The 16,461-nt window shown below is 47.0% G+C and overlaps 1 protein-coding gene across 2 annotated transcripts in view; it reads left to right on the forward strand.

The window, feature by feature from the left end:
• CCDC3 (coiled-coil domain containing 3) overlaps nt 1–16,138 on the forward strand; it is a 149,679-nt gene extending 133,541 nt beyond the window's left edge. For both annotated transcript variants that reach the window (XM_030934906.1, XM_030934904.1), the window contains exon 3: nt 14,098–16,138. In XM_030934906.1, the coding sequence (XP_030790766.1) occupies nt 14,098–14,403 (306 nt within the window). In that variant the 3' untranslated portion in view covers nt 14,404–16,138. The remainder of the gene's footprint in view (nt 1–14,097) is intronic.
• The last annotated feature ends 323 nt before the right edge of the window (nt 16,139–16,461 follow it).

The following is a 16,461-nucleotide window of genomic DNA, read 5'->3' on the forward strand; positions in this document are numbered from 1 at the left end:
CCTGAAACTGTAAACCTACCAGAAAAAAACACAGGGGCAGAGCTTCATGACACTGGTCTGGGCAATCATTTTTTGGGTATGGCCACAAAAGCATAAGCAACTAAAGGGAAAAGATGCAAATGGGATCACCTCAAAGTAAAAAGCTCCTGTCCAGCAGAGGAAATGATCAACAGATGGAAGAAAATACTTACATACCACACATCTGATAAGGGGTTAATAACCAAAAGAAACCAAACACCCAACAGCAAGAAAGCGAATAACCCGATTAAAAAATGGGCAAAGGACCTAAATAGACCTCTAAAAAGACGACATACAAATGACCAACAGGTATATTTAGACATGTTCAACACCACTAATCAGGGACATGCAAATTAAAATGAATATGAGATATCATCTCACAACCGTTAGAATGGCTATTATCCAAAAGACAAAAGATAAGTGTTGGTGAGGATGTGGAGTAAAGGGAACCCCTACGCACTTGGTGGGAATGTAAATTAGTAATTATGGAAAACTGTATGGAGGTTTCTCAAAAAATTAAGAACAGAACTACTATATGATCCAGCAGTCTCACTACTGGGTATACATCCAAAGTCAGTATGTCAAAGAGATATCTACACTCCCATGTTCACTGAAGCATTATTTACAATAGTTGAGATAGGGAATCAAACTGTCTGTCAATGAAGGAATCGATAAAGAACATGATGTGTATATACTCAATGGAATACTATGCACTCTTTAAAAAGGATATACTGTCATTTGTGACAAAATGGATGAAACTGGAAGATACTAAGTGAAATAAGCCAGGCACCAGTACACATGATCTTACTAATATTTAAATGTAGAATCTAAAAGAAATGAGCTAAAAGAACCAAAAAGTAGAATAGCAGTTACCAGAGACTTGGAAGGAGATATTGGAAGACGCTGGTTAAAGGGTACAACGTTTCAGGAATTCTAAGTTACGAGGAATAACTTCACGAGATCTAATGGACATCATGGGGCCGGGCGCGGTGGCTCAAGCCTGTAATCCCAGCACTTTGGGAGGCCGAGACGGGCGGATCATGAGGTCAGGAGATCGAGACCATCCTGGCTAATACGGTGAAACCCCATCTCTACATACAAAAAACTAGCCGGGCGAGGTGGCGGGCGCCTGTAGTCCCAGCTACTCGGGAGGCTGAGGCAGGAGAATGGCGTGAACCCGGGAGGCGGAGCTTGCAGTGAGCTGAGATCCGGCCACTGCACTCCAGCCTGGGCGACAGAGCGAGACTCCGTCTCAACAAAAAAAAAAAAAGAAAAGAAAATGTTACAAGGACATCATGGTGGCTACAGTTAATAATGATACACTGTGTATTTGAAAATTGTTAAAAGTAGATTTTAAGTGTTCTCACCACAAAAAAAAAAAAGGTAAGGTAATACATCTGTTAATTAGCCAGTTCAGTGTATACATATTTCAGATCATGTTGTACACATTCAATATATATAGAAATTTGTCAATTTAAATATTTTTAAAATGTTAAATATGGTGTTTATAACGAGGTTTAAGAAATCATGCCAGTAAAATAGAAATGCAAGTTTTGAGTGATGAGATTACAGGTGACTTTTTTCTCATTAGTTTATAATTTTCAAAAAACCATTAGCATATATTAGTTTTAGAATGTGTTATTTCAGTCAGCAGTGACTCTGTTGAGTACTTACTGTGTGTCAGGCACGGTATTAGACACTAGGGCTATGGCAGTAAAAATGAGAGATTTTTAGTCTAGTGGAAGAAAGAACAAATTAGCCATTAATAAGGAAACCCAACAATGTTATAAGCCACTGAAGAGAAGCAGGGTTGTGAAACGGCCTCACTAGGAGAGGCGACTTATGGGGTGACAAGGGAACATATCTGCGGAGGTGACACAGGAACCAGGATGAGAATGAACCTGCCTTGCAGAGTCATGGAATGGCCTTCCAGAAAGATGGAACAGCAAACTGTTGAAGAAATCGCTGAGAATAACTGTGGTCATTTATAGAATGGAACAGTAATTCAGACATATTTAAAATTCTCACAGATAATATTCATGTCGCAGGGGCTGGCTGCAACTATGCACTGGGGAGGATTCTGTAATGTGCTGCCTTCCACATATAAATTTTGCCCTTGGCCGGGCTCTGTAGCTCACACCCATAAACCCAGCACTTTGGGAGGCCAAGGTGGGTGGATCACTGGAGGTCAGGAGTTTGAGACCAGCTTGGCCAACATGGTGAAACCCCGCCTCTACTAAAAATACAAAAATTAGGGTGCCTGTAGTCCCAGCTACTCAGGAGACTGAGGCAGGAGAATCGCTTGAACCTGGGAGGTGGAGGTTGCAGTGAGCCAAGATCACGCCACTATATTTTAGACTGGGCAACAGAGCAAGACTCTATGTCAAAAAAAAAAATTTTTTTTTTTGCTCTATTATTATATTGCAAGTTATTGAAACTTGCAAGTTTGCAAGGACTTGTGCCAGAAACCAAGCCAGGAAGGACAATCCTTGAATTGGCAGAAACACATATCATTGTGCTTGTCATCTGTTGTGTATAGGTTTTCCAATAATATTTTTACCAAATAAAATATTAACTGAGAATTTATTTGGGGACATATGGTTATTGATTGAGTCTGGCAATATGTAGCAACAACTGCAGTCAACATTGAATGGCTTTAAGGCATACCAAATACACCATAGTTTTTCTCCTTATCAGTATATCTGCTTTAAAAAAGGAAAACAGCTACATAGCCAGCAAGCGGCACAACCACATTTGAAGCAAGGTCTTACTAAATCGCACCCACGGCTCTTTCCAATCCAAGGAGAGTCAGCTCTAGGGCCACCTGCCTTGGTTCAGTAGCAGAAAAAAGCCTGTGTCTGGGTTTGATAAATTCTCCCAAATAAACAGACTCTTAGCTGAAGCAGGCCCTGGATGTGGCTGTGTGGACAAGTCATCAGTCTCTGAGAAGTAAACACGAACACGATCACAGCTCATAAATTCCCATCGCATTCCCCAGGAGGGCGGATGGCCAGGAGCCCTTGGGGTTTTCAGCCAGTACTGAGGATACCAGGCACATGCCCCAGCCCTCAGGAAGAAGGTGGAGCCTGGCCTTTCACTGCCTTTTTCAGTTGAACAACTGGAGACTGGCCCCTAATTACCCAATAGCCTAGACCCTGAAAAGTACCCCATGGAAACCAGCACTAGATTAGAGATGGGTCAGGCAGACAGCATCAGCCAGGCTGTAGTGCCCTCATAGCCCTCCTGCTGTTTTCATGGGAGAGAATTAACTGGCCGTGACTGGCTAAGGACTGAGGTGCCCCCAAGGAGGCTTTGACTAAACAAGCAGAGGCATCCAAGGTTGGAAGATGTCTTTCAGATGCTGTAACTCACAGGACCATGAGTGTCCAAGGACACCAGGTAGATGGAGCCTTGCACCTAGACCAGTGCCCTGTCCACCGTAATGTGGATTTTCTGGGAACCTAAAAAAAAAAGTAGAACATCTTCCTTCCCACTTCACCTGGACGCCTTCTCTGCACTCACCATGGACAGTGGTCAGCATTAAGAAATCACAGTTCTGGCAGGGCACAGTGGCTCACACCTGTAATCCCAGCACTTTGGGAAGCCACGGCAGACAGATCACGAGGTCGGGAGTTTGAGACCAGCCTGGCCTACATAGTGAAACGCCATCTCTACTAAAAATACAAAAATTAGCCGAGTGTGGTGGCGGGCGCCTGTAGTCCCAGCTACTTGGGAGACTAAGGCAGGAGAATTGGTTGAACCTGGGAGCTGAGATCGCACCACTGCACTCCAGTCTGGGCAAGACTGAAACTCCGTCTCTAAAACAAAAACAAAAAAATCACAGTTCTTAGCCAAGGGTGATTTCAGCACCCTTCTAGCCCTTAGTAGTTCTAGAAAAAGGATTGAGAGTTGAAATCAGTATTCCATGACCTAGTGTTTCCCAGGCTTCTTTGTATTACAGACAAGAGAAAATGTTTGCAAAACTCCCTGGGAGAAACACAGGAGGCTGCTCATAAGTGAGCAGCCTAGACACTCACTCTTGTTGTCTATTCTTGCTGTGTGTTGGAGATCTCCACCAGAGGCCAATGAGATTTGGGGTAAAACAAAGTTAGAGAGGTTGTCAGACCTCTGTGCACAGCTGATCCTAAGCATTACATTAGAGAGGAAGCCATAATATGCAGCATTCCTGAACCTTTTTTAACTAGAACCACCCTTTTGGTCCCCATGTAAACATCTCATGAAATGAGTGTCCTGGAGACTCCACTTTGGGAAACCTTTGTAGTAGATTTATCTGAAGACATGGCTTTATGATCTCTGTAGTGGGACTTAGCTAATAAACCCCCCTTTCCTCTGGTGGCAGGCAATTCACCCAAGACAGCTCAGTGTTTCCTGGTTTTAATCATGGGCCATCAACAGGACTTAACCCCTGGCCATTTAAGATTTTGTCCCCCCCCTCCCCCGCCCCCTCTTCCCACATCCAGCTGCTACTGCAATCCAACTCTCAGCAGGGCTGGCCCTGCCCCCAGCTTCTGAAATGTGATCCCTTCTCCTGCATTTACCCAGGTTTTCCATCATCTAGCATCTCCCCTCCCAAGATGGATTTTCTTTTCTCATCTGTGTCATGTCCCGCAATTCTTAAGGGATTTCGTATGGGGATGTACAAAATAACCCAGTCAGCAGGGGATGGGCAGGTAGGGGCAGGCAGAAAAGAAAGTAAGGAAAATACCCCAAGTTTAGGGCTCCTTGAATCCAGCTCCCAGATCTTACCAGAACAAATGGTCAAAACTAACTTTCTTTTTTCTTTGAGACAGTCTTGCTCTGTCACCCAGGCTGGAGTGCAGTGGTATGATCTCGGCTCACTGCAAACTCCTCCTCCCAAGTCAAGCGATTCTCCTGCCTCAGCCTCCTGAATAGCTGGGAGTGCAGGTGCCCACCACCATACCTGGCTAATTTTTATATTTTTAGTAGAGATGGGGTTTTGCCATTGTTGGCCAGGCTGGTCTCAAACTCCTGTCCTCAAGTGATCCTCCTGCCTCAGCCTCCCAAAGTGCTGGGATTACAGGTGTGAGCCACTGCACCCAGCAAAACTAACTTTATTCCTGGGAAATGGAGCTTCACAGGGATGATGGTGAATCCAGCCCCAGCATTAAAAGGTAGCTCCAGCTTCTTCACTGGTTGTCCATTTTTGAGTCATTGAAAATGACTTGCTTCTATTTCAACCTGCATCCCTTCATCCATTTATTAAAAGTGCTTACTGCATGCTAAGTGTAGATGCAAGAATGAAAAGATGGAGCCATTGTGTTCAAGGGACTCAGTCTGGGAGAAAGTCAGACTAGCCAACAGTTAGAGCTCTATGTGATAAACTTGACAATGGAACCAGGAAAAGATGACAGGTCTCTTCCTTATAGGAAGACTTCAGAAGGAACCAGGAGGGCATCACAGAGGAGGTGACTCTCGAACCAAGACTTGGAGAAGAAGTAGAATGTCATCATTTGATTAAGGTGTGAGCAGTGGATGAGCAGAGATTAGCGGAAGGAATTAGATGCAAAAAATCATAAGACACTCAAGAGGACCTAGTATGGTGAGAGAGCAGTTCCAGCAGCAAAGGTCAAGCTCAGGAGAACAACAATCACAAAAGCTTCGTGTGCCCTTCACCCTACACCAGGTGCCACATCAGATGCTTTACCCTTATCATCTGATTTCATCTTCAGAGCAGTTCTAGGGAAGAGGCATTATTAGGCCCATTGTACACATGAGGTGACTTGAGCCAAGACAGGTTCTTTGACTTAAGGGAGACCTCACTGCCCGATGGTGGGGTTGAGTGGGCTCCCTGAACCATGGATTCTAACAGGTATCTGGGTACGTGGAGAGTGGGATCCTTTAAGGCAGAATTCAGTCCCAGAGTTGCCTAACTCCAAAACCCCTTCCTACCAGGGGAGCTGCCTGGCTGCCTCCTCCCCGAGCAGCATCAGAAAACGGACGCAAGAGAGGCTGCTGTGGCCCGACCCAGCTAGGCCAGGTGCTGCCTCATGGAAAGAGAATTCCTGCCCCAACCTCTTCCCTGATCCATCTCCACCCTCCTCTTCATTTGCCTCCCCTCCAGCCACAGCCTGGGCATGAGCGTTCCCTTGGTTTGGGCTCTTGGCATCAGGGAGGCAGCTCTTTTGACTTTGGGTGGAGCAGAGAATGAGCTGCCAAGCCACATGCAGCCAGAGGCATCTCACGTTGTCCCTCCAGACAGTCCTCGGAAGAACTGCCCTGCTGTCACTTCCCAGCTTTGGGAGTTGTCTCAGCAGCTTTGGGCATCCTTCAGCCTGGTCCTGTCAAGTCATTCAGGAAACTGTTCCATGTGGACGTGGCTCTTCACCCACCTCCTCACAGATCTCTGTCTCTAAAGGGTTTTACAGGATGGAGGAACAAAGCTGCATTTCCAACCTGTTTATGGAAAAGGCCAAAAGACACTGTGGAGGACGTGGGTGGAGGCCCAGTGGCTTCCCACCAAGCTCCCCAGAGTCCCTGAATCATGCGGATGATGAAGGAATCTTGGCCTCTGCCCTCCACTGGGTCAGAAAACACAGCGCCATGTAAACTTTTCAGAATTAACCAACCAACTGCAGGACCAGAGCAATCCCCTACAGATCCTTCTCCACACTGAGTTGATGTTCCCAAGCAGGGCACGGGGCAGGCTCTAGGCGCATCTGTCCCATGTCAAGGGATGCATTTTAGAAACAGTTGGTCAGTCGTGTTGGGAAGAGCTGGTTTGTTCATTTCCACCTGGAGCCAGTTGCAAACATTGGCTGCAGTACATTGAGATGGAGTCAATGGGACCTTTGACAAGGATCATGGAGACCTTGAACCATGACCTGGCAGCCAAAGCCATCATCACAAACCAGCGTCTGAACGTGGTGGGAAAGGGGTGAGATGTGGGCAGTGAGGTTCTTGGGAGTCTCTAGCACCAGGTGTTTTTTTCAGTACCTTTGTCCTTCGTCCATTCTTTGCCTATAGACCAGCTGCCCTCCAAACCCATCCAATTCCCACCTCCGTTTGCCTTGAGCCCCTCTTGAGATTAAGATTCAGCATCTCTTCCTTGTAAAGGGCCAGATTTTAGGTTTTGTGGAATCAGCTGTTGCAGCTACTCAATTCTGCCATTGTAGCACAACAGCTGCTACAAACAAAACAAACTGATGAGTATAGCTATGTTCTAATAAAACTTTATTCACAAAAACAGGCAGGGGGCCAGATGTGGCCCATAGGCCAGCGTTTCCTGATCACTGCTCTGGGTTTTCTTTTTTCTTCCTTCTCATTTTTGAATCCCGAGAACAGGAACAAAGTGTTAAAAAGGCAAGCTATTCGTCTGTGTTGTTGCTTTTGGACTGTTCTTCCCTTATATTTTTACATTTTAGGAAGTACACTTTGTCTTGTCTTTATAGGTGGTTATTTAAATTAAAAGCAGCTGTGAAAGGCAAGAATCCTCTTGGTGACTCTTTCGTCTGTCTGGTGCCATGAGATAGTTTTTTTAAAAATGTACTGTCTTTTTGTTTAGCTTCATACAAACTTGCTATATTGCAGAATAACTGGGGAAGACTTTCTGCATCATACAGCACCAGGCACAGAATAAATGCTGCTTGCCAGAATGAATGAATACATGGAAGCCAAACCGTTTGGAAATGACACAGGTGATTCTAGATGGTATCATGGATATAATTCCTTACCTGCTCAAGATGTTGATTGTGAAACTTTGTCACACCTGAGCTTCCCGGGGAAACCAGAAAACTTATACGAAGACTTCAGATAGAGACCCGGGTGAAGGGCTCTCTGCGGATTTGTCCCGTAACTGGAGACAGGTGACCAAAAAAGGCCGTGTTAAGGCCACTCAGTCTCATGGATGCATAAGCACCTATCTTGCCATCCCTCCCCGTTGGCCTGTGGTCCTAAGGATAGAGGGGGATTAATAACTAGTGCGCCTGAGTCAGTCTTTTTTTTTTTTTTTTTTTTTAAGACTGGGTTTTGCTCTGTAACTTAGGCTGGAGTGTAGTGGTGCAATCATGGCTCACAGCAGCCTTGACCTCCCAGGCTCAAGTGATCCTCTAGCTTCAGCCTCCCAAGTAGCTGGGACCACAGGTGAGCACCACTATGCTGGGCTATTTTTTATTTTTATTTTTTAGAGATGGGAGTCTCCCTGTGTTTCCCAGGCTGGTCTCAAACTCCTGGGCTCAAGCAGTCCTCCCACCTCAGCCTCCCAAAGCGCTGGGATTACAGGCATGAGCTGCCACGCCCGGCCTAGTGAGCCAGTCTTGCCTAGTGATTTAGTCCTCGTGGCCAGGTGAAACCACCAGATGCTCCCTCCAGCTCCCATGAAATACTCATAGGAAGTGTACAGACCAATGACTGGAAAACAGTCATGATAAAATGAAAAGGGAAAAAAAAATTAGAACAGAAAACCGAATAACAGCAGGACTCCAGTTTTCTTTGAAATAGTTACCTATTTACACCCATAGAAACAATACTAGGAAGAAATAGATTACAATGTCCACAGTGATGATCTCTGTACCATAGAATCATTGATTTTGATTTTCCTTTTGTTACTCTCATATTTTTAAAAAATGTTTTTCTACAATCAGTGTGTGCTTTGATGGTTTAAAAAGTGTTATTTTAGACAGATAAGGAAGAATGGATATCCCAGCCTAACTTTTGTCTTTTTGAAAATAAGAGAGCAGGCTCACAGGGCAATCTTCCCATCTGTCCTGAGGCAGGCATCCTGTTGGCCACATGGAAACTTCCAGAGAAAAGCTCTGGACAGGCGAATGCCGAAGGTACCCAAGCACCTGGGAGGCGCTGAGTGCTGCAGCCCTGAGCGGGGCCTGCCTGTGAGGAGTCTGTTGCTTCGGGCTGCCCTGTAGGACTTTCTCTTTGGTTCTTCTTCAAAGAAAATATGGCAGTACCTGTTTCAGCTTGGCCTGGCCTTTCCCTGCTCTTCTCAGTTTACCAAAAAATACCACAAAGTAAAATGAGCAAATAGCATGTCTGGACCTTTTTTTCTTTTTAAAGCAGTTTTAAAAGGAGATGGATTTCATTCGGAAAGCATTCCAAAGGAAGGAGCGTTTCTTAAAGAAACACACATTTTGGAAAGCACAGCTCTCCTCTAGAAATTCTTGCTTTCTTAAACAAAGGATTTTCCTTTGAGGCGATAGTTGGGATGCTAGAGGGCTCCACCAGCTTCATCCGCTCCATGGCTTGGTTTGCGTTAGCCTCAATTCACATGACACCGGCTCCCTCTACTCAGAGGCATGGCCCACTTTGCTGCAGAGATACAGACCTGCCTGCTATCCTGGGTCATGGCTGTGCTATGTCAGTCACGTCGGATACCTTACTAGAGTCCTTTGATGTCTTTTGCTCCTACTCAAACCCTACCCATGTTAGAGGCCATGAGGACCAAAGAATGGCGTGTTCACTAAGGAACTCCACTCATCCCATCTGCTCTTTGCACATTCACCTTTGCTTGGGAATTTATCATTCCCATCTCAGTGATCCTCTCCCTCCAGATACACACACAGATGCATGTGAAGGCGTCCCTCTGTTCCATCTTGGTTTTTACAGCCTAGGTCAAGGTCATCCCTTCGTCTGGGCTCTAAGTCTTGCTGGAGGTGAAATTCATCCTCTTGCTCCCCTGGAGAACAGCTGTGTCCATAGTCGAGGGCTGACTATGAAGAATGTTGTGTCTTAGAACTCTTAACACGTGGCCGGGCGCGGTGGCTCACGCCTGTAATCCCAGCACTTTGGGAGGCCGAGACGGGCGGATCACGAGGTCAGGAGATCGAGACCATCCTGGCTAACACGGTGAAACCCCGTCTCTACTAAAAATACAAAAAACTAGCCGGGCGAGGTGGCGGCGCCTGTAGTCCCAGCTACTCGGGAGGCTGAGGCAGGAGAATGGCGTAAACCCGGGAGGCGGAGCTTGCAGTGAGCTGAGATCCGGCCACTGCACTCCAGCCTGGGTGACAGAGCGAGACTCCGTCTCAAAAAAAAAAAAAAAAAAAAAAAAAAAAAAGAACTCTTAACACGTGATCACTCAAGTCCCAGCATCCTCCTCTATTTTTCATGATTTTTAAATGCAGCTTCCGAAGACCGTCATCGAGCTTGCCTTCAACTCCTCTTTGATGTTATGTTACAGCCACTATTGGGTTCTATTCTTTGAAAATTTGAGTAAGCAACCTTCCAAAAACCCAATACTCTTGCTGTCATGGGCTTTGTCTGGACTTTTTTGTCTTGTTCTTGGTTGAAGAATCTACTATAACTTGTAGAAAACTCATGACTTAATGAGGGAGTGTCAATATACAGTGCTCAGCCTGGTACTTAGCCATATTAAAGCCTAAGTTATATAGCTAATATCTATCCACAAGACAATAGAAATACTGTCAGTTCTCCCAGGAATTTCCCATGCCCACCTTCCATCTTTTTGGGGTGGGGGGGGGGGGTCTCATTTTGGCCAGAAGAGGGCAGTGTTGCACATACGGTCTCCCCTGTAACAGCGGCTTCCCCGGGAGGCCAGAGTTTCTTATTAAATGACAGGTATTACTGGAACATTCCACTTGGCACCTTTTTCTTAGCTGTAGGCCTAAAATGGCCAGGGCAACAAGGATGCAAAAATCAATGTGAACTAGGCCTTCAGGAGCTTGTGACTTGTGAATGTCAAGGCCCTCGAGTCATTCTCCTAGTGCCACCAGGTGCTTGGTGTGTGGGTGTGAATAGCTACAGCGTGCCTTAGAGACTGGAGAGGGGGACACATTACATACACATGGAAACCCGGTGGAAAGCATCGAGAGAGGGGACCACAGAGGGCTTCCAAGATGGCCAGGCGGAGCTGGGGAGAACAGCGCTCCAGACAGAAGGAAGAGCCTCTGGGATGAGAAAGCACTGATGTGTTGGAGGAAGAGCTGGGTGGGACCCAGTGTGTCTTGGGTATAAAATGTGAGAACAGAAGGAAGAACAGTAAGACTGGAGTTGTTGGCCAGGTCCAATCACAAAAGGTAAAGGCTTTAGATTTGACTCTATCCTATCATCACAGCTAACAGTTAGTGAACGTTTACTGTGCACCAGGGCATGGTTCTAAACATTTTTCAAGTTAACTCATGAAATGCAACAACCATGATCATCCCATTGCGAGTGGCCAGGTTCCCTGAGATGGAGGCTTTGGAATAAGAGGTGCAGGTGGGCCGGGTGCAGTGGCTCACACCTGTAATCTCAGCACTTTGGGAGGCTGAGGCAGGCAGATCACGAGGTTAGGAGATCGAGACCATCCTGGCCAACATGGTGAAACCCCGTCTCTACCAAAAATACAAAAAAATGAGCCAGGCCTGTTGCCTTATGCCTATAGTCCCAGCTACTACTTGGGTACTTGGGAGGCTGAGGCAGGAGAATTGCTTGAACCCGTGAAGTGGAGGTTGCAATGAGCCAAGATCGCACCACTGCACTCCAGCCTGGTGACAGAGCAAGACTCCGTCTCAAAAAAAAAAAAAAAAAAAAAAAAAAAAAAAAAAAAAAAAAAAAGTATAGGTGGTGTTTTCAAGAATGCTCCTGGGATTAATACCTGGGGAGGAAAAGAGCAAGAACAGGTAGAGGCAGACATCGACCTGTGATCCAGTCTCAACAAAGGCTGTAGCCTACCCCAGGACACGTAGCAGTGGGGACTGCCCTTCAGAGATCTTCCAAGTTGGGATGAGGGGTCTTGGTCTTCATACACTGGTATCAACCAGTCATTGGACACAGGTGCTCCAAAGAAGGGGGCATGACCTTGGGCAGCTCTCTTAGGCCAGGGTCAGTTTCCGGAGAGAGACTCAGCTTAGGGCTATCAATCTGCAGCACTCCAAGAAGCTGGGGAAATCAATCCTTTAGTACTGAAGTGGGTTCTGGCTAATGCAGCCCAGAGTCCACTACTGTGAGCCTAGGAAGCTTGCCCAAGGTCTCAGGTCACTCGTCAGTGCAAGAGGCAGGACTGGAAACCAAAGCAGCCTGGCCTCAGGGTCTGAGCTCTTCACCAATCACCACCATACTGCAGTGTAGATAGTGGGGCTCGATGGAGATTATTTTATTTATTTATTTATTTGAGACGGAGTCTCTGTCACCCAGGCTGGAGTGCAGTGGTGCAATCTCGGTTCACTGTAAGCTCTGCCTCCCGGGTTCATGCCATTCTGCTGCCTCAGTCTCCTGAGTAGCTGGGACTACAGGCATCTGCCACCACACCCAGCTGTTTTTTGGTTTTTGGTGGGTTTTTTTTTGTATTTTTAGTAGAGATGGGGTTTCACCATGTTAGCCAGGATAGTCTTGATCTCCCGACCTCGTGATCTGCCCACCTCAGCCTCCTAAAGTGCTGGGATTACAGGTGTGGGCCACCACACCCGGCCCGACATGATGGAGATTTCTAAGCAAGAGGAAAGTTGAGGCTCAAGTCTGTCTTTGGGAATGTAGCTTTTGATGAGGTAAAATGGGTGGGAGGAGAAAGACTGGAGATGAGAATACCTCTTTTTATATATAGGTTCACACACATATAAAGGAAATGCCAGCCTTATTACTGTATTAACCCGTTCTCACACTGCTAATAAAGACCTACCTGAGACTGGGTAACTTCTAAAGGTTTAATGGACTCACAGTTCCACACGCCTAGGGAGGTCTCACAATCATGGTGGAAGGCGAATAGGCTCAAAGTCATGTCTGACATGATGGCAGCCAATAGAGCGTTCAGGGGAACTGCCCTTTCTAAAACCATCCGATCTCGTGAGACTTATTCACTGTCACGAGAACAGCACAGGAAAAACCCACTTTCACGATTTCATTACTTCCCACTGGGTCCCTCCCATGACACATGGAGATTATAAGAGCTACAATTCAGGATGAGATTTGGGTGGGGACACAGCCAAACCTATGAAATACAAAATTCAAAACTTAAAAAAGTGAAAATGAATCTTCTTACTCCTGTCCTCTCTGCTCCCTGGATACGGCCATCCTTACCCGTTTCTTGCACATGCTTCCAGAGCTAGCGTATGCATATTTAAACAGACACAGATGGGTGCCATATTTCACACTCTTGGTATCACACTATACACACTGTTCTGCACAGCTTTTCAATATGAACACCACTTAGACATTGCTACACCACCATTCACACGGAGCTGTCTTGTTCCTTTAAAAACGGCAGATCTTTGCATTGTATAGATTCACTATAATTTAATGAACCAGACCTCTCTTGATGGATATTTTTGTTCCCAATCTTTTAGTAATGCCATAATGTTTGCACATGTGGCAACTTGCACATATGAGAGTATTTATATGAGAGAGTCCCAGAATTACCAGATCAGAGGGTATATGCAGTTATTTTGACAGAGCCAAATTGGTCTTCATAGAAGTCAACACTCTCCTCCCAGTATGATAGCACCTGTTTTCCCTAATCCTGACTCTGAAATTTTGCCAATATGTGAGAAATAGTAATTCACTGTGGCTTTCATTTTTTTTTTTATGTTATTATGAGTGGGGCTAAGCATCTTTTAATACGTTTAAGAGATATTGACGTTTTCTTTCCTGCGAGCTAGCCACCTTCTGTGTGCTGGCCAGCCCAGCTGAAGGGAGCAAACAGAATCCCTTTTGTTGAAGGGAACCCCTCCCTTCAGTCGGACAGGCCAGCATTGATCAGAGCCTTTGTTGATTAGGTCACCTGATTCCCCCCCATCCCCGGGACTGTCCACCTTCTCTGTGCATTTCTGGTTTTGGTCTTTTACCAAAGCGGGGCTCTTTCCTTTTTGCTATGCATGACAAGAATTCAGAATATCCTTTGAAAACGACATCTTCCAAGGAAGCCAAGTATGGAAAGCAAAATGGAGGCTCTATATTTGAGGCTAGGGCGGGATTCACAGGGTGGAAGGCAGGGAATGTCACCGTCAAGGACATCCGGGGGTTTATCCCCATCCTGGGGCGGGGAATCGGGGTCTCTGTTGCTGTCAGCACTTGGAGAAGCTTCTGGGACTCCCCTGCCCCCAGCACCATTTCTGGGACTCACCTCCTCTCCCTGCATGCTGTCTCCGCCTCCAGCTCATGTGCTCCTCGGTGCAGAAGGCCCTGTTTGAGGAGGAGGACCACGTCAAGAAACTGCAGCAGAAAGTGGCCACCCTGGAGAAGCGCAACCGGCAGCTCCGGGAGCGGGTGAAGAAGGTCAAGAGGTCCTTGCGGCAGGCGCGTAAGAAGGGCCGCCACCTGCAGCTGGCGAACCAGAAACTCAGCGAGAAGCTGGCGGCGGGCGCGCTGCCGCACATCAACGCCCGGGGCCCGCGCGCGCCCCCTACCTGCGCGGGTGACGGCCCGGGGCTGCCGGGTGTGCGGGGCCAATCCTGGCGGTAATTGAGAATGAGTGAGGTTTTGTACATGCAGCTGTTTCAAACGTTGTAGGAGTTTTTGTTTTTAATCACGCAGTTGGTAGAGTCTAAATGGATACAATGCAAGGCTTGCTTTCCCCTTGGGTGCTGGCCTCAGCGTCAGACCCCACGCGCTGCCCCTTCCTGGCCTGATCCCAGACACAGTGCCTGGCAGTCCAGAAGCAGCGGGATCCCTGAGTGCTGTGTGCTCGCCTGCAGAGCGGCCTAGAAAGAACCCTGACTGGGGAGAGAACACTGTAGAATCAACGTGCTTAGCCTTTATTTCAGAAGAAAATCAGGGTGGTTCTGAGCTCCCCAGTCCAGGACAACCACTAGTCCTGATGAGTGAGCTGACGCTAGTGCTGAAACCTGCTGGCACCTTACTGTACATCTTTGGAAGGGGATGGTGGCCTTGCACCCGAGATGCCTGAAAATCAACACGTGCAGGGCCTCCCTATCCAGCCAGCATTTGCCTTCCAGCGGAGGCAGGTGAAGACTTAATAAGCTCATCACAGGGGAGGGAATTGAATTAGGAGCAGGGCAGCAGGTAATTAAACAAGATAAATTATACCTGATTTCCAACACCAGCTACGACAAGTTGAAGATGATACCTATGGGTCGTGTTAGCACGGGGGCAACGGCCTTGATCGGCCTGCCATGGGTCATCAAACTGCTTCCTAAATTGAAAGAAGCTAAGCAGTCTCTCCGCCACTGCTATCGCCTAACTTCTTGTTTGCTCAGTAATTGTTTTCTAATGTCTCTGAATTCACAGTGAGGTGCCCCCAAGACGCTGTGAACTTCTGCAAAGACACCTCCTTGCCTCTTGGGATCGGGTGACGTGACCTCACTCCCAGCCAGGCTCCCAAAGGGCTCCTTCCAGCCATTCCAATCTCTTCTTTATACAAACACTTTCCCCCAACAAATCTTGTTTGTTCCGATAGGAATACTTGTACATCAGGGCACTTCTCCTTATGTCCGTTCCTTACACCACCAAAGCACTTCTTTGCCTTTCCGGAAAGAACACTTTTAAGACAGTACTATAAGTAAACATGAGCATATTCACTATACTTATTGCTCAGGCACATTTGAGCAGGTCCCAGTTGTGTGATTAAGAAGTCAACTGAGTGGCCTTTTCTGGGTTATCTTCTGATCATGGCCTTTCAATCCAACAAGGGTCCTTCCCTGCTGTTCCACCGATAAAGGCTCCTGGCCCTTCATCAGGACCAGAGACCACCCAGCGACCACCCAGACACTGCAGGGCCTGGTGATGCTGTCCTCTGCACCGGAAATGACAGGCACTGTTAGATTTCCACTCTTCCGCCTGTAGGAAAGCTGGGTGCTTTTTGTTCTGACAGCCAGTCTGGCGAGATGAGTCTTATGCCACTTGAGTCTTGGTGGCAGGCTGCTATCCAAGGGGGAGAAGTCTCTGCTCTGCTCTGGACTGGACAGAAGAGAGACTTTTACCCCAGGGCACTCACACAACCAAGCTTCTGCCACCACTTCATTAGCTGTATTCTCCATAGCGTGGTGTAATAGCAGGTGCGTCTTCTAGTGTATTCCTACTGGGGACATTTCCTCAAAGCAGTTTTGCTCCCCTGCAAGGGAATGGTCAGCCTAAGGGTGATGTACAGCCCGTGCTTGGAGAACCGTGGAAGCTGCACCCCTACAGGTGCATTCTGTTCTGCTTTTGCAATAAATACGAGCGGCGATTTCAACCACAACAGTGAGATGATGAGTGTTTCTTTTGGGTCAGGGAGATTTCAGGATTTCCAGCTTTGGCCTGGAAAAGTGATTTAGATCCTCTGGGGAAATGCCTGTTAGTAACACCTGGGGCATTGAGGAGCCTGAATTCAAGCCTGCTCTGCTGTCCCTGTCTGGATGTGGCCTCACCCCATCTCGCCCTGAGGTTTCCGTTTCTCAACACACCTGCAGAAAAGCAGTGTTCTCCTGCCTGGCTCCTCGCAAGGGACAAGCAGCGACATTAATCGATGTCTTCCGAAAAGCACACTGAGATCTGCTGCCAAAGGGGACTCCCCAGACCCCT

Source organism: Rhinopithecus roxellana, chromosome 1 (genome assembly GCF_007565055.1).
Source record: "Rhinopithecus roxellana isolate Shanxi Qingling chromosome 1, ASM756505v1, whole genome shotgun sequence".
Classification (NCBI taxonomy): domain Eukaryota; kingdom Metazoa; phylum Chordata; class Mammalia; order Primates; family Cercopithecidae; genus Rhinopithecus; species Rhinopithecus roxellana.